A 14,039-nucleotide genomic window follows, 5' to 3' on the forward strand; every position below is an offset into this window, starting at 1 on the left:
TTCTTTGTTGTATTTACCAACGAGTTACTTTTTTCTATTCAGAACATTCTTATTATTTTAAAAAATTTATTATTTGCAAAGGCAATATTGTAAAAAAAAAAAATGAAAATCAATAATATACATTTTCAAAGTGCAGGAAGAGGATGATAATGTATGATTTACAAATGTACAAGAATGGTATTAACAATGAAATGTTAGCGTATACAATCATTTTTTTTGTTAACACTTAATAACATACGATTTTACTGTCTGAGGATCTGCATTCGTACTAACATGAAAGAATACCTTGCGCGATTTTGCATCTTGTAACAATGAATTCCACATTGGATCTCTCTGTAATTAATACATTGACATATTTTGTTAATTATATTGTACCTCATGTTTTTCTTGTTCTTTTCCTATATATTGTCTGTATATTGTCAGTATATTGTCTTACCATAAAAACGTTGAAGTTACCACATATTATCAAACTGCGTTTTGCTCTTGTAAGAGCAACACAAAGTCTTTGTTTATCAGATAAAAAGCCAATCTTTTGACTTCGTACACACGACATAATTACCACATCGCGTTCCTGTCCTTGAAAACCATCCACTGTATTCACCTCAATTTTCATTTTTTTTTTTACATTCTCCGGTAATGAAGATGTTCTGAAGTGATTGAAATCAACGTTAGCGTACCAATAATTTAAATAATTTAAATAATATTTCGTATATACTCGTATTAAATTCTATGACTTACTTTTCGTTAATTTTTGTTAATATGACAGATTTTTGATTATTGTACGGCGTGAGAATGCCACACGAAATACACGATTCCCAATTATCCAAATTGGAGAACATTAACATGCAATGAATAATATTAGCTACAAGTTCTGCTTCATCATTGTTCGAAAAATTATCGTTATTTTGATTTGCATTAAGATTTAGAACCCTATACGAATGAAAAGGAAATTTATTGTTGCGTTCCGCAGCAGTTTTTAATTTTCCGCCATAAAAAAATTTGTTCGGCCAATAAGAAATATCGTGCTGCATTCTATATTGAGTGTCCAACATGATTATCGGATTATCTAATTGCATATCGAAAGCATTTTGAACTCGAGAGAAAATCGATTGATCTAATCCTAATTTCTTAGCCTCTGGACTCAGTATAGTGGCGGGCAATTGATTAGGATCACCGACTAAAACCAATATATTAATTCCTAACATTAATGGTATTAAAGTTTCTGCCTCGCTACTCTGAGTAGCTTCATCCACAATACACACGGATATTCTTTTTTTATTAGTGCCAAAAATGGATTCCATTTGATTAGTATAGCACGATGAAAGGGTACAGGTTATTATGTCCGCGTGTTCAAGAATCCTGTTTTCCGCACCACGTTGCAATTTCATACGTTCTCTGTCGTTTATCTCATAAAATGGCGTACGATTCCTCAGTAACTCGTGTTTCGCAGCTATTTCCGCCAATTTCATTAAAATATGTTGCTTGTAAGTTTCATCCACGTTGCGAGAATTGGCCAATTCGCATTTCAGCGCGTTCATTTTAGAATCTAAAAACTGTTTCTCATTTTCCACGCTATCAGGCGGAATACTGTTCGAATTAGCTGCTGTCTTCTTTATGTCTCGTTTCGCCAATTCAGTGACAGAAATATTTTTCACTGTAGGATGCATCATTTCTGCTTGTCCAATGCGAACCATTCTAAACGGTTTTACCTTCGCCTGGTTCTTTATAGTGGACCTGATGTCCAACAATCTCAGAACGATTTCATCTATGGCAGCGTTTGATGGAGCACATACTAAAATTTTGGTAGGACTTGCATTGCTAGTATATCTGTTGTTGCCATACAATATTTGAGTAACAATATTTACAATTACTTTCGATTTCCCTGTACCTGGTGGCCCTTGAATAAAGCACAGCTTTGCATCCTTCTGAACTACAGCTTTGGTCACTTTGCACACAGCCTCCATCTGTTTCTGATTCAATTTATCTTGAGTGACAAGTGTTTCTGGTTCTGACACAGTAGGCAATTTGTACATTTCAATTTTAGGATATAAAATTAAGTTCATCAGTGGTGAATTGGGAAGATACTGTAGTGCTCGCACCATTCTTAAATTAGGACGCAAATAAGTCACGGCTCTTAATCGTTGAACACGATTCACTTGAATATTATGATTGTCGAGGAGTCTTGTTCTCATAGTGTACGTCAGTAACATATGAGGACTTTTTACGTAATGTTGTAACTCTTTATTGTACCGTGTCAGAGGAGTTAACACCGTTGAATATACATTTACAACATAAGCAAATATTTGATGAAAGGTCTGCCCCTTTTCGTGATTTTTAACGAATTCGAAAAATACTAAATCTCCGTATACAGGATGTATCTGTTTATATACTTCTTCCCTCGAGGCCAATACCTCAAGCATCAAAGTTGTAAAAGATACATTCCCAGGTTGTTTGTCCGTCTGAATAGAATTTTCAACTATGGAACACATAAACGTAGGTCGTCTGAAGACTTGATCGTTGCGCTGAACTTCTTTAGTTATGTTACACCAAGTTTCCAACAACAATAACGGAGCGGTGATACGATAGTACTCATCGTACGAATTATAGTGTGTTAACATCACATTAAGTTCATCCTGCTGTACAACAGGTGCAGTTGTATTCAAATACTGCTGTTCTTCCAACCATACTGGATTCCATAAAAAGATACGCAGTAAAAATTCGTTATATTTCGCATTAGATTCCGTGATATTTTTAGGTTTGGCTATCGCAACTTTTTCTGGAGGTATAGGTGCATCTTTTCCTTTGATTTTTTTCAGAACATTTGACTCTTCAATTTCGTATTCGCGTATAGTATGAATCACTGTAGAGAAAGACACGCGTTTCTTCTGCTTCTCAACCACAGACTTCATATTTGACTTTAGAGGCGCAGGAGATTCTTTTTCAACAGACTTGAATGCTTCTGTACTTGGTTTATTCTTTGACTCAACGTCTTTCGGTTCTATTTTTTTCTCCGTCTGCTTCTCCAATGAAAGATCCCTTAATGCTTCTTCCGTTACTGCGATATTTGCTTTTATCTTATTTACAGTAGATTTTTTTTGTATTCTGCCTACATTGGAAATATTACTGAGTGTTAATATATGTTGTAAATGCGTTGCTATCTCCTTAGATGCATCCTTACTTTTTACAGGTTTAGTTGTTTTTTTACTTGGTGAGGAACTGTTTGGCAATGTAGAACGATTAGATGAAACTTTAGTCTTCTGTGGCGCATTGCCTGATTTCGATACAGACATTGTTTCCTCCATGAGAAAATCATTTCGAGTTTTCGTCGTTATCTTCGCCTTTGGCTTAGAAACGATACGTTTTTTTTCTTGATTCTCTTCTAGGGACAATCGCTTCTCCATTGCAAGTTTCTGTAATTTCCTCTTTCTGTTATCCGCCAATATTTTCTTCTCTTCTTTGGTAAGAAAACTTATATTATTCTTGCTGGTAGGAAGACAATCAGCCCACTTGTGGATTATTTTACGGTTCTTTTGTTCCTTTGTATGTAAGTATTGTTGTATCTTAAACTTTTCTTGCTGCTCCTTTCTCTCTTTAGTACTTAATCTTTGTCTTACAGACCTTTCAAAAGACTTTTCACGATCTTCATGCACTCTATTCGAACTGCTGCTTCGTCTTCTAGTGGGTAAGTGTGGAGGTTCGATCTGAGGCACTTTCTTTTCGAGCGATTTCTTCTTTTTCGAAGGTCTTGCACTTCCTACTTTACTACTAACTGAGGTATTAATATCATTTTCTGTTTCTCTCTCCTTCAGAAGCAAACTCTGATTTATCAATGATTCTGAAAGTTTTCCGATACTACTACTGGAACTAGGAGCTTCTACAGATTTTTCAACGTGGTTTTCAAAATCGTCTTTCATTCTCTCTATAGAAACATATGGCAAAGACACTTGACACAAATTTTTCATATCTTGCAACGACGCAACTTCTTCCATATTTATACATTTTTCTGCTTCTTTCTCTTTGCCTAGTTTAGTTTCTACGCTTACAGGCAACTCAGATTTATGTACATTTGACTCTCCAATATCCACAATTTCTGAGTCTATTGGTTCCTTCTTTATATTATCATTCACGCTTTTTATGTTAATCTCGTCATTCTCATTGAGTATTTGACTTCTAGATAATCTATGTAACCAATTATTGTCCTCGTCTTCACTATCGGTTAGTGAAATAACTAAATCTGCATCGTCGAGTATGCTAAATCTTTGGTTTTCCGCCTCTGTAGGTTCCTCTTTGATCTCATCCTTCACGGATGTGTTCATACCGAACCCAATATCGAACAATTGGGAACACGGAAAAATATCGTCCTCGCTGTCGCTCATATTCACAAAATCGATCTCTGAAAATTTCGTTTTTGGTTCTTGTTGCACCTTTTTTAGTTTTATAGGAGACACAGGCGGAACAGATGTTGATGAATCCAAAGGTACTTCTTCGTCGGTATCGGTCAATATTAACTCGTCCTCTAATTTTATTATACCATTTTGGTTACGTATAAAATTCGGAGGTAGTGGTAATAAATTCCTTGCGTTATCATCTTTAGGAATTAATCGATCTATACTCTTCATTACATTTGATTTTTCGTTTTCACTTAGAATATTACGTGATGCAATGCAATTTTTATTCGAATTGTACTTTATGTTTTCTGGATTAGATTTCGCTTTATTGTTCTCCACTGTGTTTTTAGATTGAAGATCATAAGATTTATTATTGATTATTGGATTCTGTGCATCATTCATATGTAATAAATTACTTTCAATGTTTGTATTTAATTCTTTCTTGCTACTACAAACAATGGAGTTCTCTTTTTCTTTGATAATTTTCTTCATGTTATTCGATACAAGTGATTTCACATGTTCCGAATTTGTAAATGATATACATGATTCTGATTTTATGTTTTTTATAGTATTACTTGTTTCACACATATTAGTATCTACACGTTTATTCAAATGCAAATTATTATCCAAATCTTCATTTGTAATGCTAGTTTTTAGTGACACATGGACTATTTCAATATCATTCTCATCTGTTACATTACATTTCTCTGTAAATGAAATAACTATTTCCATTGTAGAGACAAAATTACTACATGTTTTTTATGTTTAATAATAGTAATAAAAACAGTATTACCTTCCAAAGAACTTTCTTTCATAGTACAATTTTCAACATCCAATTTTGGAATCTTATTAGGCACAAGTTTTGCATCGTGACTTTTTAGTACTCTCTTACGCTTAACTGAGGCATCAAATTTATTACATGCACTGTCAATACTTAATATAGTTTCTGGAAGGGCACCGATACTGTGATTATTTTCCACAACTTCTGGTTGCTAAAATTATTACAATATACAAGGGTGCCATTTAACAAATATTAAACTAAAATTATCTAGATAATGAATCAATAAATCTTACTGTAATTTTGTGTAATTTATATACAAACATATTATGATCTGTTATATCTGTATCTGGACAACCAATGCCAATGATATCATTTGGTTGTAATTTAGTTGTCTGATATGGTTCTTGTGTAATTCCATTTATAAATAAACCATTGGAGCTCTAAAAATGATAAAAACGATATTGAAAAATCTGTCAAAATACTACAATAAATTACCTTTACTTTCAAATGTATACCTTTAAATCTGTAACATATAATTCATTTTTGCTATGGAAAAAAATACAATGACGCCTAGATACTGTCAGACTAGTGCATACTATTTCATTGTCTTTTGCTCTGCCACAAGTATACTGAAAATATACGAAAAGTAAAGCATTGTGCCCACCAAAAAGCAACCTTATACATCAATAATATTAACATTCTATGTTTCTCTGTCTGACTTTTAGATCACTTTTTTTCGCATTTAAAATGCATTATCTATTAATACCACTAGCAGGGAGACTTCTAAAAAGAACTGTCAAAGGATCTGTTCAGAAAAATATACTAAATTAAGAAGAATGTGTTGAAAGAAAAAACATTTCGCCGAATGACATTTTTACTTGCAAAAACCTAATAGTGTCATTCACGCACCGTGTGCTCCAATTTATCAAGCACGATCTTAGTCGAAATATTAATTCGTTCCAATACGAACTGGCAATTGCAATTCGTATCCATTTTTCAGAAATCGGCTTGTTTACAGGTCCACTACTATTTTCGTTAACCTGTCCGCTGTTATGTCACGTGCATTTCATCAAATCAACCAGTATACAATTTAATAATATTATTTTTGCGTATAAACATGATTTTACATATTAAATAAATGCATACGACGTTATATATAATCGAACACAAACGTTGACATTTACCACCCTTCTTGATTGAAATTACGTATAAGCACAAACGAGGTACACCACACCTATATACGTAACTCTGTGAACAGAGATAACTATGAAACGTAAAAAATGCTGTTTCCCAACGAAGTTTCTTAAATTTCTTCCTAGAGGGCTCTAAATCAACGTTTCCTCACAAGTATCCTATCCACTACAATCTATTAAAATCTGTAAACTAGATTTATTCGTATTTAAAAAAAAATTTGAGCGCTTTGTAATTTGAGAGGTATGAAAAGAGAACAGCTGATTTTTCAATATTTTTTTTTAAATATTTATCCTGATAATCGGCGTCTGCAATGGGTACTAAATCGATATCAATTTTTGTGTTAACCGGACATATACATTCCACCAGTCACGAAAAGCTTAAAAGTTTTAACCCAAAACATGATATAGAAGGGTTTTTATTTTTAAATAAGAAAAGCATGATGAGTTCTTCTTGTGCTTTCTATTCTTGAACGATCTCGTATCGTTGGTCATTAAGGACACACTGTAAAAGCGGTTATGTGCAAATGTAAGCGTTGAGAATATTGTGTAAAAAAAAAAATTAAATGTAACCGCGATATTATTATGACCACCACTCAGAATGTCATGAAATTATTGCACCTTCAAATTATAATAACGCGTTAGACACGTGAAGGGGAGGTATACACCATTAAGTTTTGAGAACATTTACTTGCGTTGGTAAAAACAAACACCCAATATATCAGGTATGTGTGTACGAATATATCTGAATGACAACAGTGAATTTAGCTAGCAACGTATGATAAACAGCGCATAAGTGTCTCATACAAGGGATCGATCGTTGGCAATGAAGAAAAGTATCTTTTGTTTTTATGTTTTTGAGAATTACGAATCGCTGGATATTGCGAAAGAAGGACAACCAGATTTCAGAATGCGATGTCTGGTGGGCAGTTTACTTTCGGTTTCAGTTTCACTGATGGGAAAAGGCTTAATGGGGTAGGAAGAGACAGATGAAGAATGGGAGAAAATATTTGTATGGAAGAAACGATAATTGAATGTCCAGAATGACACATATATATGTCCAATATAAACATACATATGTTCAGTATGACAGAATGCCATTGTTTCGATAAAGCTATAACATTTGTTTCGTTGCTAAATGTTTTACTCGACAGTAATTTAAGTTGTAAACTGGTCTGAACAGTGTTTTTTTTTATATAAAATGCGTAAATGTGTAGTAATTTTTATTTAAATTTTCGTGATCTATTATTTCCTATATTTTTATTTATATCTGAGAAATAGAATAAAAAGGTCGTTAAAAACAGCTTACAATGATCAATTAATATAAAAAAGTTGACATTACTCTGTTTACGCAACGTTACAAACGATGTAAGAGCGATGATTCAGTTCCGACTTTGTTTCTTTTTGTAATTACGTCTTTATTTTTGCATTAAGTACTTGTTGCGACTACTTCATCTCTGGTAGCAATAACCCGTTTACCAATAAAAACCATTTCTCATTTGCTTTATGGTTGTTTACTTTCGTGTCATTTAAAACATTTATTTTTTTCGCGATTTCAATTTTTGCCAATACATTAGTTAATTTGACACAAGTCATATTTTCTTAAGTTCAGGTTATGTTATGATAAGTCTAGACTAGTTCATTGTTCATGCCAGAATCAAGTGTAATTTAAGTCACATGAAATTTTCATTACAACTAACTTAGAACATAAGTTAAATCGTGTTATATCAACTTAAAATTACACCTAATTCACTATTCAATTCTATTATTAATGATTCAATTAGAAAGGTAACTAAATCAGGATAAACTTAGGTTAAATCAAAGTTATAATTAAATTCGATTAACCTAATTATCAAGAATACGTGAATTGACTTGTTCCTCATTCAGTATTACAATATACTTTGTAAATTAATGACAACGTTATTAATTCGCTGTCTTACTTCAAAAATTTTATCTCGGTCTGATATGCATTTTCATCGCTAGACAGCTGATTTTTTCACTACAATCATGGTTCAACTACCAAAAGGCGCACTTATTCCAGTAATTATCAGAACAAACATGCAAATTTATCGCGTATTTTAAAATGTACGTAATATATACAAAAAATACAAGAAAATATGCGGATGAAGTACCTATTATCAAGAGCATGAGCAAAATTTCGATCGTCACCTCCTCAATCCTCTCGACCCTGGTGTAGGAGTGAGCGGGGTAATTCCGGCTACATAAGCAAGAAATGCCATAAAATTTGAACAAGTTACACATTTCTTAATTTTCTGATACTAATTGATAGCTTGAAGTATCTAGTTTGCATTAGTATGGTCGAGAAGGCATAAATTTACGTTGTAATAAAATTACAAACATAAAACGAAAAAAGGTCATTTGGCTGGAATTACCTCACTAATGGGGTATTACCCCGACCATGATGTTTCTTTACAAAAGAGGTAAGAAAACTGTTAAATTAATAACAAATTTTATTATTATTTGTTTTAAAATTAAAACTGTAGTTAGCACTTTTTTTTTGCTAACTGGATTTCTTGGTTTTCTTCCAATTTTTGTAGCAACATTAGAATCTAGAAATATATTAATTTGGAAAACCATACCTTAAAATAATATAAACATGATGAAAATGATAAGTACTGTAAATGTAATGTAAATATAAACTACCTTTTTTAATTGTTTGCAATGTTAAAAGCTGGCTGGAATTACTCCACACCTCATGTTCAGATATTTGAAGTAATACACTGAATTGAATTGACATATCACAAAAAACCAAATGTGACTTTGAAAATAGAAACATTTCTCTATTTAATGAGATTAATATTAATAATTTATATCGATTGGAAGTATTAATTTACCTCGCTTAAAAATTGACCACCGATATAAGGTTACGCTGCAAAATGAACATTCAGGCATTGTTTAAAATAAAAGGCTGCTATAGTCACAGGAACGATGAATATTAACTAGCCGCATCATTAATAGGTGGCAGTACCATACAAAGTCAAATCACGCGTTTTTTATTTTAAGATATTAAAGTGGCCGGTATTATCCCTCTTTCCCCTACATAAATATTGAGTAACATTTAAAAATGATTAATTGAGGACCGTGTTTAGGGATTAAAATCTCAGGTTAAAGAAGTTACGTGTATTGTCCACGGATTGTGAAGATGTAATTTTGTAAAATGAAGGAAATGTAATTTTCCTTCCAAAAACACAAAATAAATGATTTTCAATCGGTATTTATCGCTCAATTATCCTTGACCACTCCGATTGACATACAGAGTACTCCAGAAGTAACAACGAGGTTAAGAAGCAATACAAACTGACCGTGTTTAATTTGCAAGTGCAATGTGGTCTTTTTGATGGTTCGTTAAGAAGCTTATAATTATCCTGTTATCTCTTGACAAAAACCTGTATTTCAATTAAACAGTGACATTAAGATATGATCTCTATTTTGCTTGCAATATACCGCACTTTTGGAACGTTTATGCTAATTTCACATGAAAGTTTACAACAAGTAATTAAATTCATTCTTGAATTATTTTTTGAAGAAATTATCCCTACCTAGAGGTTATGTTTTCGGTACATGAATATAGTTCATAGTATTGTAAATGTATTACGTGATCTCTAATGACAGTAGTGGAATACAAACGAGATTAGAGATAGAACGTTCGATAGTTAAGAGAAATCAATTAACAAAATCTCAACCATTCTAGATCCGTATTGGGTTTTAACCGTTCGGTCTCCTGTTTGGAAACAGGCACGTAAGTAAGGAAATATAAAGTGTGATGTAAGGTGCCCTAAATTGGCAATAAAAAATAAGCGTGTAGTTGAGAGAAAAAACGAGAGCAGATCACCTTGATACCTTTACCGAAAAAACGAGTAGGTTAAGAAGGTTCGTGAAGTTGTCAACTGTTTATGGGTTGCGTAAATAAAAAGTTTAATCAAATGTCAATAATACCTTGGTTCTATCTATAATGAACTATAAATATAATCTTTATAATTCTGTACTACAGTTCAATTATCAAATCTTCTTCGTTTTCTGGCGTTAATTGAATGTGGAATAATAGAATTTCATGTAACTTGTGCGCTAAACATTCTTTTCTCTTTTTTGGCGGGAACTCGCGGAATTTAGTGTCAATATTTCGTGAGTGTTGAATTTAACACGGGCCCGTGGCGTGTACGTGGGTTGAATAACAATCGAATTCTAAAGGCGCATCGACCCAGTTCAATTCACTGTTTTCACTTTCGAACGCCCAGAATCATTTGACATTCAAAACTGCTCCCAGTAATTTATCAATCATCAGCTGCTATTAATAGACAACAAGACTGCTGTTGAATTTCTTTTTCTTTCTTTTTTCTTTAGACGAAAAAGCGCTATGCATTTTTTTTCACTTATCAGCGTAAAAGGCGTGACCGGAAAAAGGGGACCTCCGATTATTTGACATTATTCAATGAAGTTATACAACAACCGAGATGAATACTTTGTTAGAATATCACTTAAAGCGCCGGCTACTTTGTTGGAAACTTGACTTAAAGCTCCGCAATATTTACGAGTTTTGTAGAAACATGCACTTTTACAAAATAAAATAAAATAACTCTTGTAAAACACAAAATTTCTATTGAAAAATTTTACATAGTGTTTATTACAGGCACAGCGACGATTTTTAATTATATAAATATTGAGCCACTTGTTGTTCAAGAGAGATAATATTTTTTTCTGCACAAACATGTAAAAACGCATTTACGCGGGTCCGGCGCTTAATCTCTAGTCCACATATGTATTACGTCTTAAAGCGGGTCCGGCGCTTAAAGTGATATAAAATGACAATTTTAAATTATAAACTATATTCCGTACAATGTTTGATTCTACTACTATGGGGACCAAAAAATTGATAGACATACTTAAATGAAATAATCATTATAGTAGAATTCTACTGAATTTTCACCAATTTTTTATTAAATATAGATTTTATATCCACAATTACTCTCAATTTCTTCAGAGATGTCGATATTTCTGGAAGAAAAAACAGTGGCAACGGAACATTTGATAGCTAATATACGATTGCAAAATGGATAAATTAACGATCACAGAATACAAGCAGGGGCATTCATAGCTGTTAACTACTGTGGGGGAGACGGTTTCTCGAAGATTAAACACGTGGAAGAGCAAAGTAGGTTGGCCCAATTTTGGGCAAGTTTGAGTCTTTGTTCATATGGGAGGGGTACCAGAACGATAATTTTGTGAGAAGGGGTCCCCTTTACTACCACGTGGCCATATAAGCAACGTCTGCTGCCACTGACGAGACAGAGTCCTGCACCCCTTCGTTGATTCACACGTCGTTGTCTTCAACAAACAAGGTAATTTTGTTGCAAGAGTACAAACCTAGCCAGAAGACTTCTTAATGTGACGCTCGACTACCGATGCTTCTTAGGCTACGCTGGAAGCAGCTAATTGACATTTTCGTTCCTTGCATACTGATCACTCGCTCCTGATTACCGACATCACAGTACTTGCTCCTTCTGTACGCGCGTAACAAAGATCTCAGTATTGATATAAGAATGAATAGTCCACAAAATAGCTAACTAATCTAACTTTCTGAAAAATATAGATTGAAATTGAAGTTTAAAGATTGATATTTGGGAACTTAAAAGTTCATGCCTAATTTTGCACATGATCTCTTCAGAAAGTTCCATCGTAATTTCTGAAACTTTTAAGAATGCAACGTACGCTACATTAGTAAAATTTCCAAGTTTCGAACATTTTACGAGTGATTGACAATAGTTTAAAAAGTTGCCTCCACTTTGGAAGATTCAATTCTATTACACACTTGCATTACAGAATGCAGTCTGGAATCGTCTTCGTTACGGTAGCAGCAGTATTGCTACAGAATGGCCATGCCGGCTTCGTGTCTCTCAAAATGCCGTACCCGAATCCGGCGGGAGTATCCTACATCAATAATATCGCGCCCCAGGCGCACTTTGCGTACAGTCTTCCCGGTAAAGTTGAAGCCCAACACATTGGATATGCCGCCGCCCAAGTGCCAGCAGTAGCCGCTGTGCCTTACGTCCAACATATACCGACTGTTTCTCATGTGCCAGTCACGAAGTACGAAGCCCAACCTGCTTTCCTGGAGAAGCAAATAGACGTTGTGAAACAGGCCGTGTCCACACGCAAATTCGAAGTAAGTAATTTTTCGTTCGTTCAGTTTACGAGGCTCTTCATTTTCGTCTTTTTTAAAAATCTCTTGTTTTTAATTTCTACCGTTCTTTGCGTTACTTACTGTTTTCTACCATTTACAAGTTCCATGTTCCAATTTTTTTCTTCTTATATACCTAAATTTTCACGCTTTCCCTTAACCTATCAATTCACCAATACTTTCTCATTTCGATGTGCAAATAAACACCGTTTCTTGTCAGGTACGTCGTCCAGCAATCCAGCAGCAATTCTTCGACATCGAAGAACGCGTGGTCGTCCGGCCAGTTGGCTCAGCTGTAGTCGAGCTCGACCAGCCAACCTCCAGGATCCCCAAGGGACCAGCTGTGATCGAATCTGTGAATCAGCCTTCCGAAGAGACCTCAGTTTCGCAATCTTCAATTTTTGCATCCTCAGGTTCGCCTAAGGATAACGAAACCATTGTAGTAGAGAACGCTGATTGCGTTAATGTTAACGATCAAGGCCAGGTACGATTCAAATTACCATTCTCCTCTTGATTAAAGTGACTTAATAATCGTTTTTTATATAGTTTAGCAAAGCTGGAGCGCGAACAGCAGTACAAGTTAACTCGAATAGTGAATTTTCAAGCGGAGCCTTTGTTGCCCACGACCCCGTTCCAAACGTCGTCATCAGCCCGAATTCCTCCCCTGAAGAGGACAAAAAAAACCAGAACAGGCTAATCGAACTGCTCACCGCTCGTGGCAACGTTGCTGAGGTAATTTAACCCGTTGACTGTCACACAGGGTTATGGGGAACTGATTTTTCTGCAAGAAAATGTATTACCTATAGAAAATATAATGACCAAAAATACCCAACGGTTGAAATTCAATTTTAAAGACAACAAATTTCGGGTGGCAATCAATATATTAATTAATAATACTTCTTTCATCACCTTTTCTCTGTAATTTATGTTACTAGCTGAGATCTTCATTTTTAGTATGTATTATAATTTGAATATATGTTTAAAGATTGGATCCGGCCTCTTTGGGCTTGACAAATTCAACGATAGCGAAGCTGGCCAATTCAGAGGACGTGTGATCTCTGCCACCCCTGCTCCAGACTTTGCAGAACCAGCTGGCGAACGTGTCTCCACACGACGTGTCGTGCTCAACAAGCCCATCGAGACTCTTCAAGAAGTGGACGTCGTGGAACCAGCGACAAAAATTGAACGAGTGTCCGTTAAACAGCCTACCTTCATAAAAACGGCGCGTCTTGATCATGTTCAGGTTCACAGTTCGGTCCCAGTTTATGGAAAGGCTCTGACACCAACAATCGCTCATGCTGCTGTTCCACTTTACCAAAAGACCATCTCTCCAGCTTATGACTACTACCATTAGACCGTCTGACCGTTTGTGATATGTACCTTCTTGACGTTCTGATAAAAAAACAAGATAGTATGTAGAAAAGATGTTTTATTTTTGAACCTTTTCTCTGCCTTTGTAATGAGTTAACAATGATTGCATAATT

At 34.5% G+C, this 14,039-nt stretch overlaps 2 protein-coding genes across 2 annotated transcripts; one reads left to right on the plus strand and one right to left on the minus strand.

Annotated features, from left to right (window-relative positions):
- Nucleotides 1-219: 219 nt before the first annotated feature.
- LOC108572317 (probable helicase senataxin) lies at nucleotides 220-6,297 on the minus strand. The gene is made up of 7 exons (XM_017934529.1): nucleotides 6,079-6,297; nucleotides 5,685-5,798; nucleotides 5,463-5,609; nucleotides 5,182-5,380; nucleotides 739-5,095; nucleotides 437-647; nucleotides 220-333 (listed from the first exon to the last, which is right to left on the minus strand). The coding sequence occupies exons 1-7, from the start codon at nucleotides 6,160-6,162 to the stop codon at nucleotides 220-222; spliced, it is 5,226 nt and encodes a 1,741-aa protein (XP_017790018.1). The 5' UTR covers nucleotides 6,163-6,297.
- A 5,394-nt stretch (nucleotides 6,298-11,691) lies between these two features.
- On the plus strand, nucleotides 11,692-13,909 carry LOC108572463. Its single transcript, XM_017934704.1, has 5 exons — nucleotides 11,692-11,716; nucleotides 12,198-12,540; nucleotides 12,776-13,056; nucleotides 13,125-13,287; nucleotides 13,541-13,909. The coding sequence occupies exons 2-5, from the start codon at nucleotides 12,199-12,201 to the stop codon at nucleotides 13,907-13,909; spliced, it is 1,155 nt and encodes a 384-aa protein (XP_017790193.1). The 5' UTR covers nucleotides 11,692-11,716; nucleotide 12,198.
- Nucleotides 13,910-14,039: the final 130 nt, after the last annotated feature.

This window comes from Habropoda laboriosa, unplaced genomic scaffold, assembly GCF_001263275.1.
Source record: "Habropoda laboriosa isolate 0110345459 unplaced genomic scaffold, ASM126327v1 scaffold65, whole genome shotgun sequence".
NCBI lineage: Eukaryota > Metazoa > Arthropoda > Insecta > Hymenoptera > Apidae > Habropoda > Habropoda laboriosa.

What these genes read in the sequence shown, in the direction of transcription:
- LOC108572317 (XM_017934529.1), bottom strand. Translation starts at nt 6,162, where the DNA reads ATGGATACGAATTGCAATTGCCAGTTCGTATTGGAACGAATTAATATT. An exon ending in TTGATAAATTGGAGCACACG is followed by an intron (nt 5,799 to 6,078) that starts GTGCGTGAATGA and finishes GTATATTTTCAG; the next exon opens with TATACTTGTGGCAGAGCAAA. An exon ending in GTAACTTCAACGTTTTTATG is followed by an intron (nt 334 to 436) that starts GTAAGACAATAT and finishes TATTAATTACAG; the next exon opens with AGAGATCCAATGTGGAATTC.
- LOC108572463 (XM_017934704.1), top strand. Translation starts at nt 12,199, where the DNA reads ATGCAGTCTGGAATCGTCTTCGTTACGGTAGCAGCAGTATTGCTACAG. An exon ending in CAGGTACGATTCAAATTACC is followed by an intron (nt 13,057 to 13,124) that starts ATTCTCCTCTTG and finishes TGGAGCGCGAAC; the next exon opens with AGCAGTACAAGTTAACTCGA. An exon ending in CTCGTGGCAACGTTGCTGAG is followed by an intron (nt 13,288 to 13,540) that starts GTAATTTAACCC and finishes ATATGTTTAAAG; the next exon opens with ATTGGATCCGGCCTCTTTGG.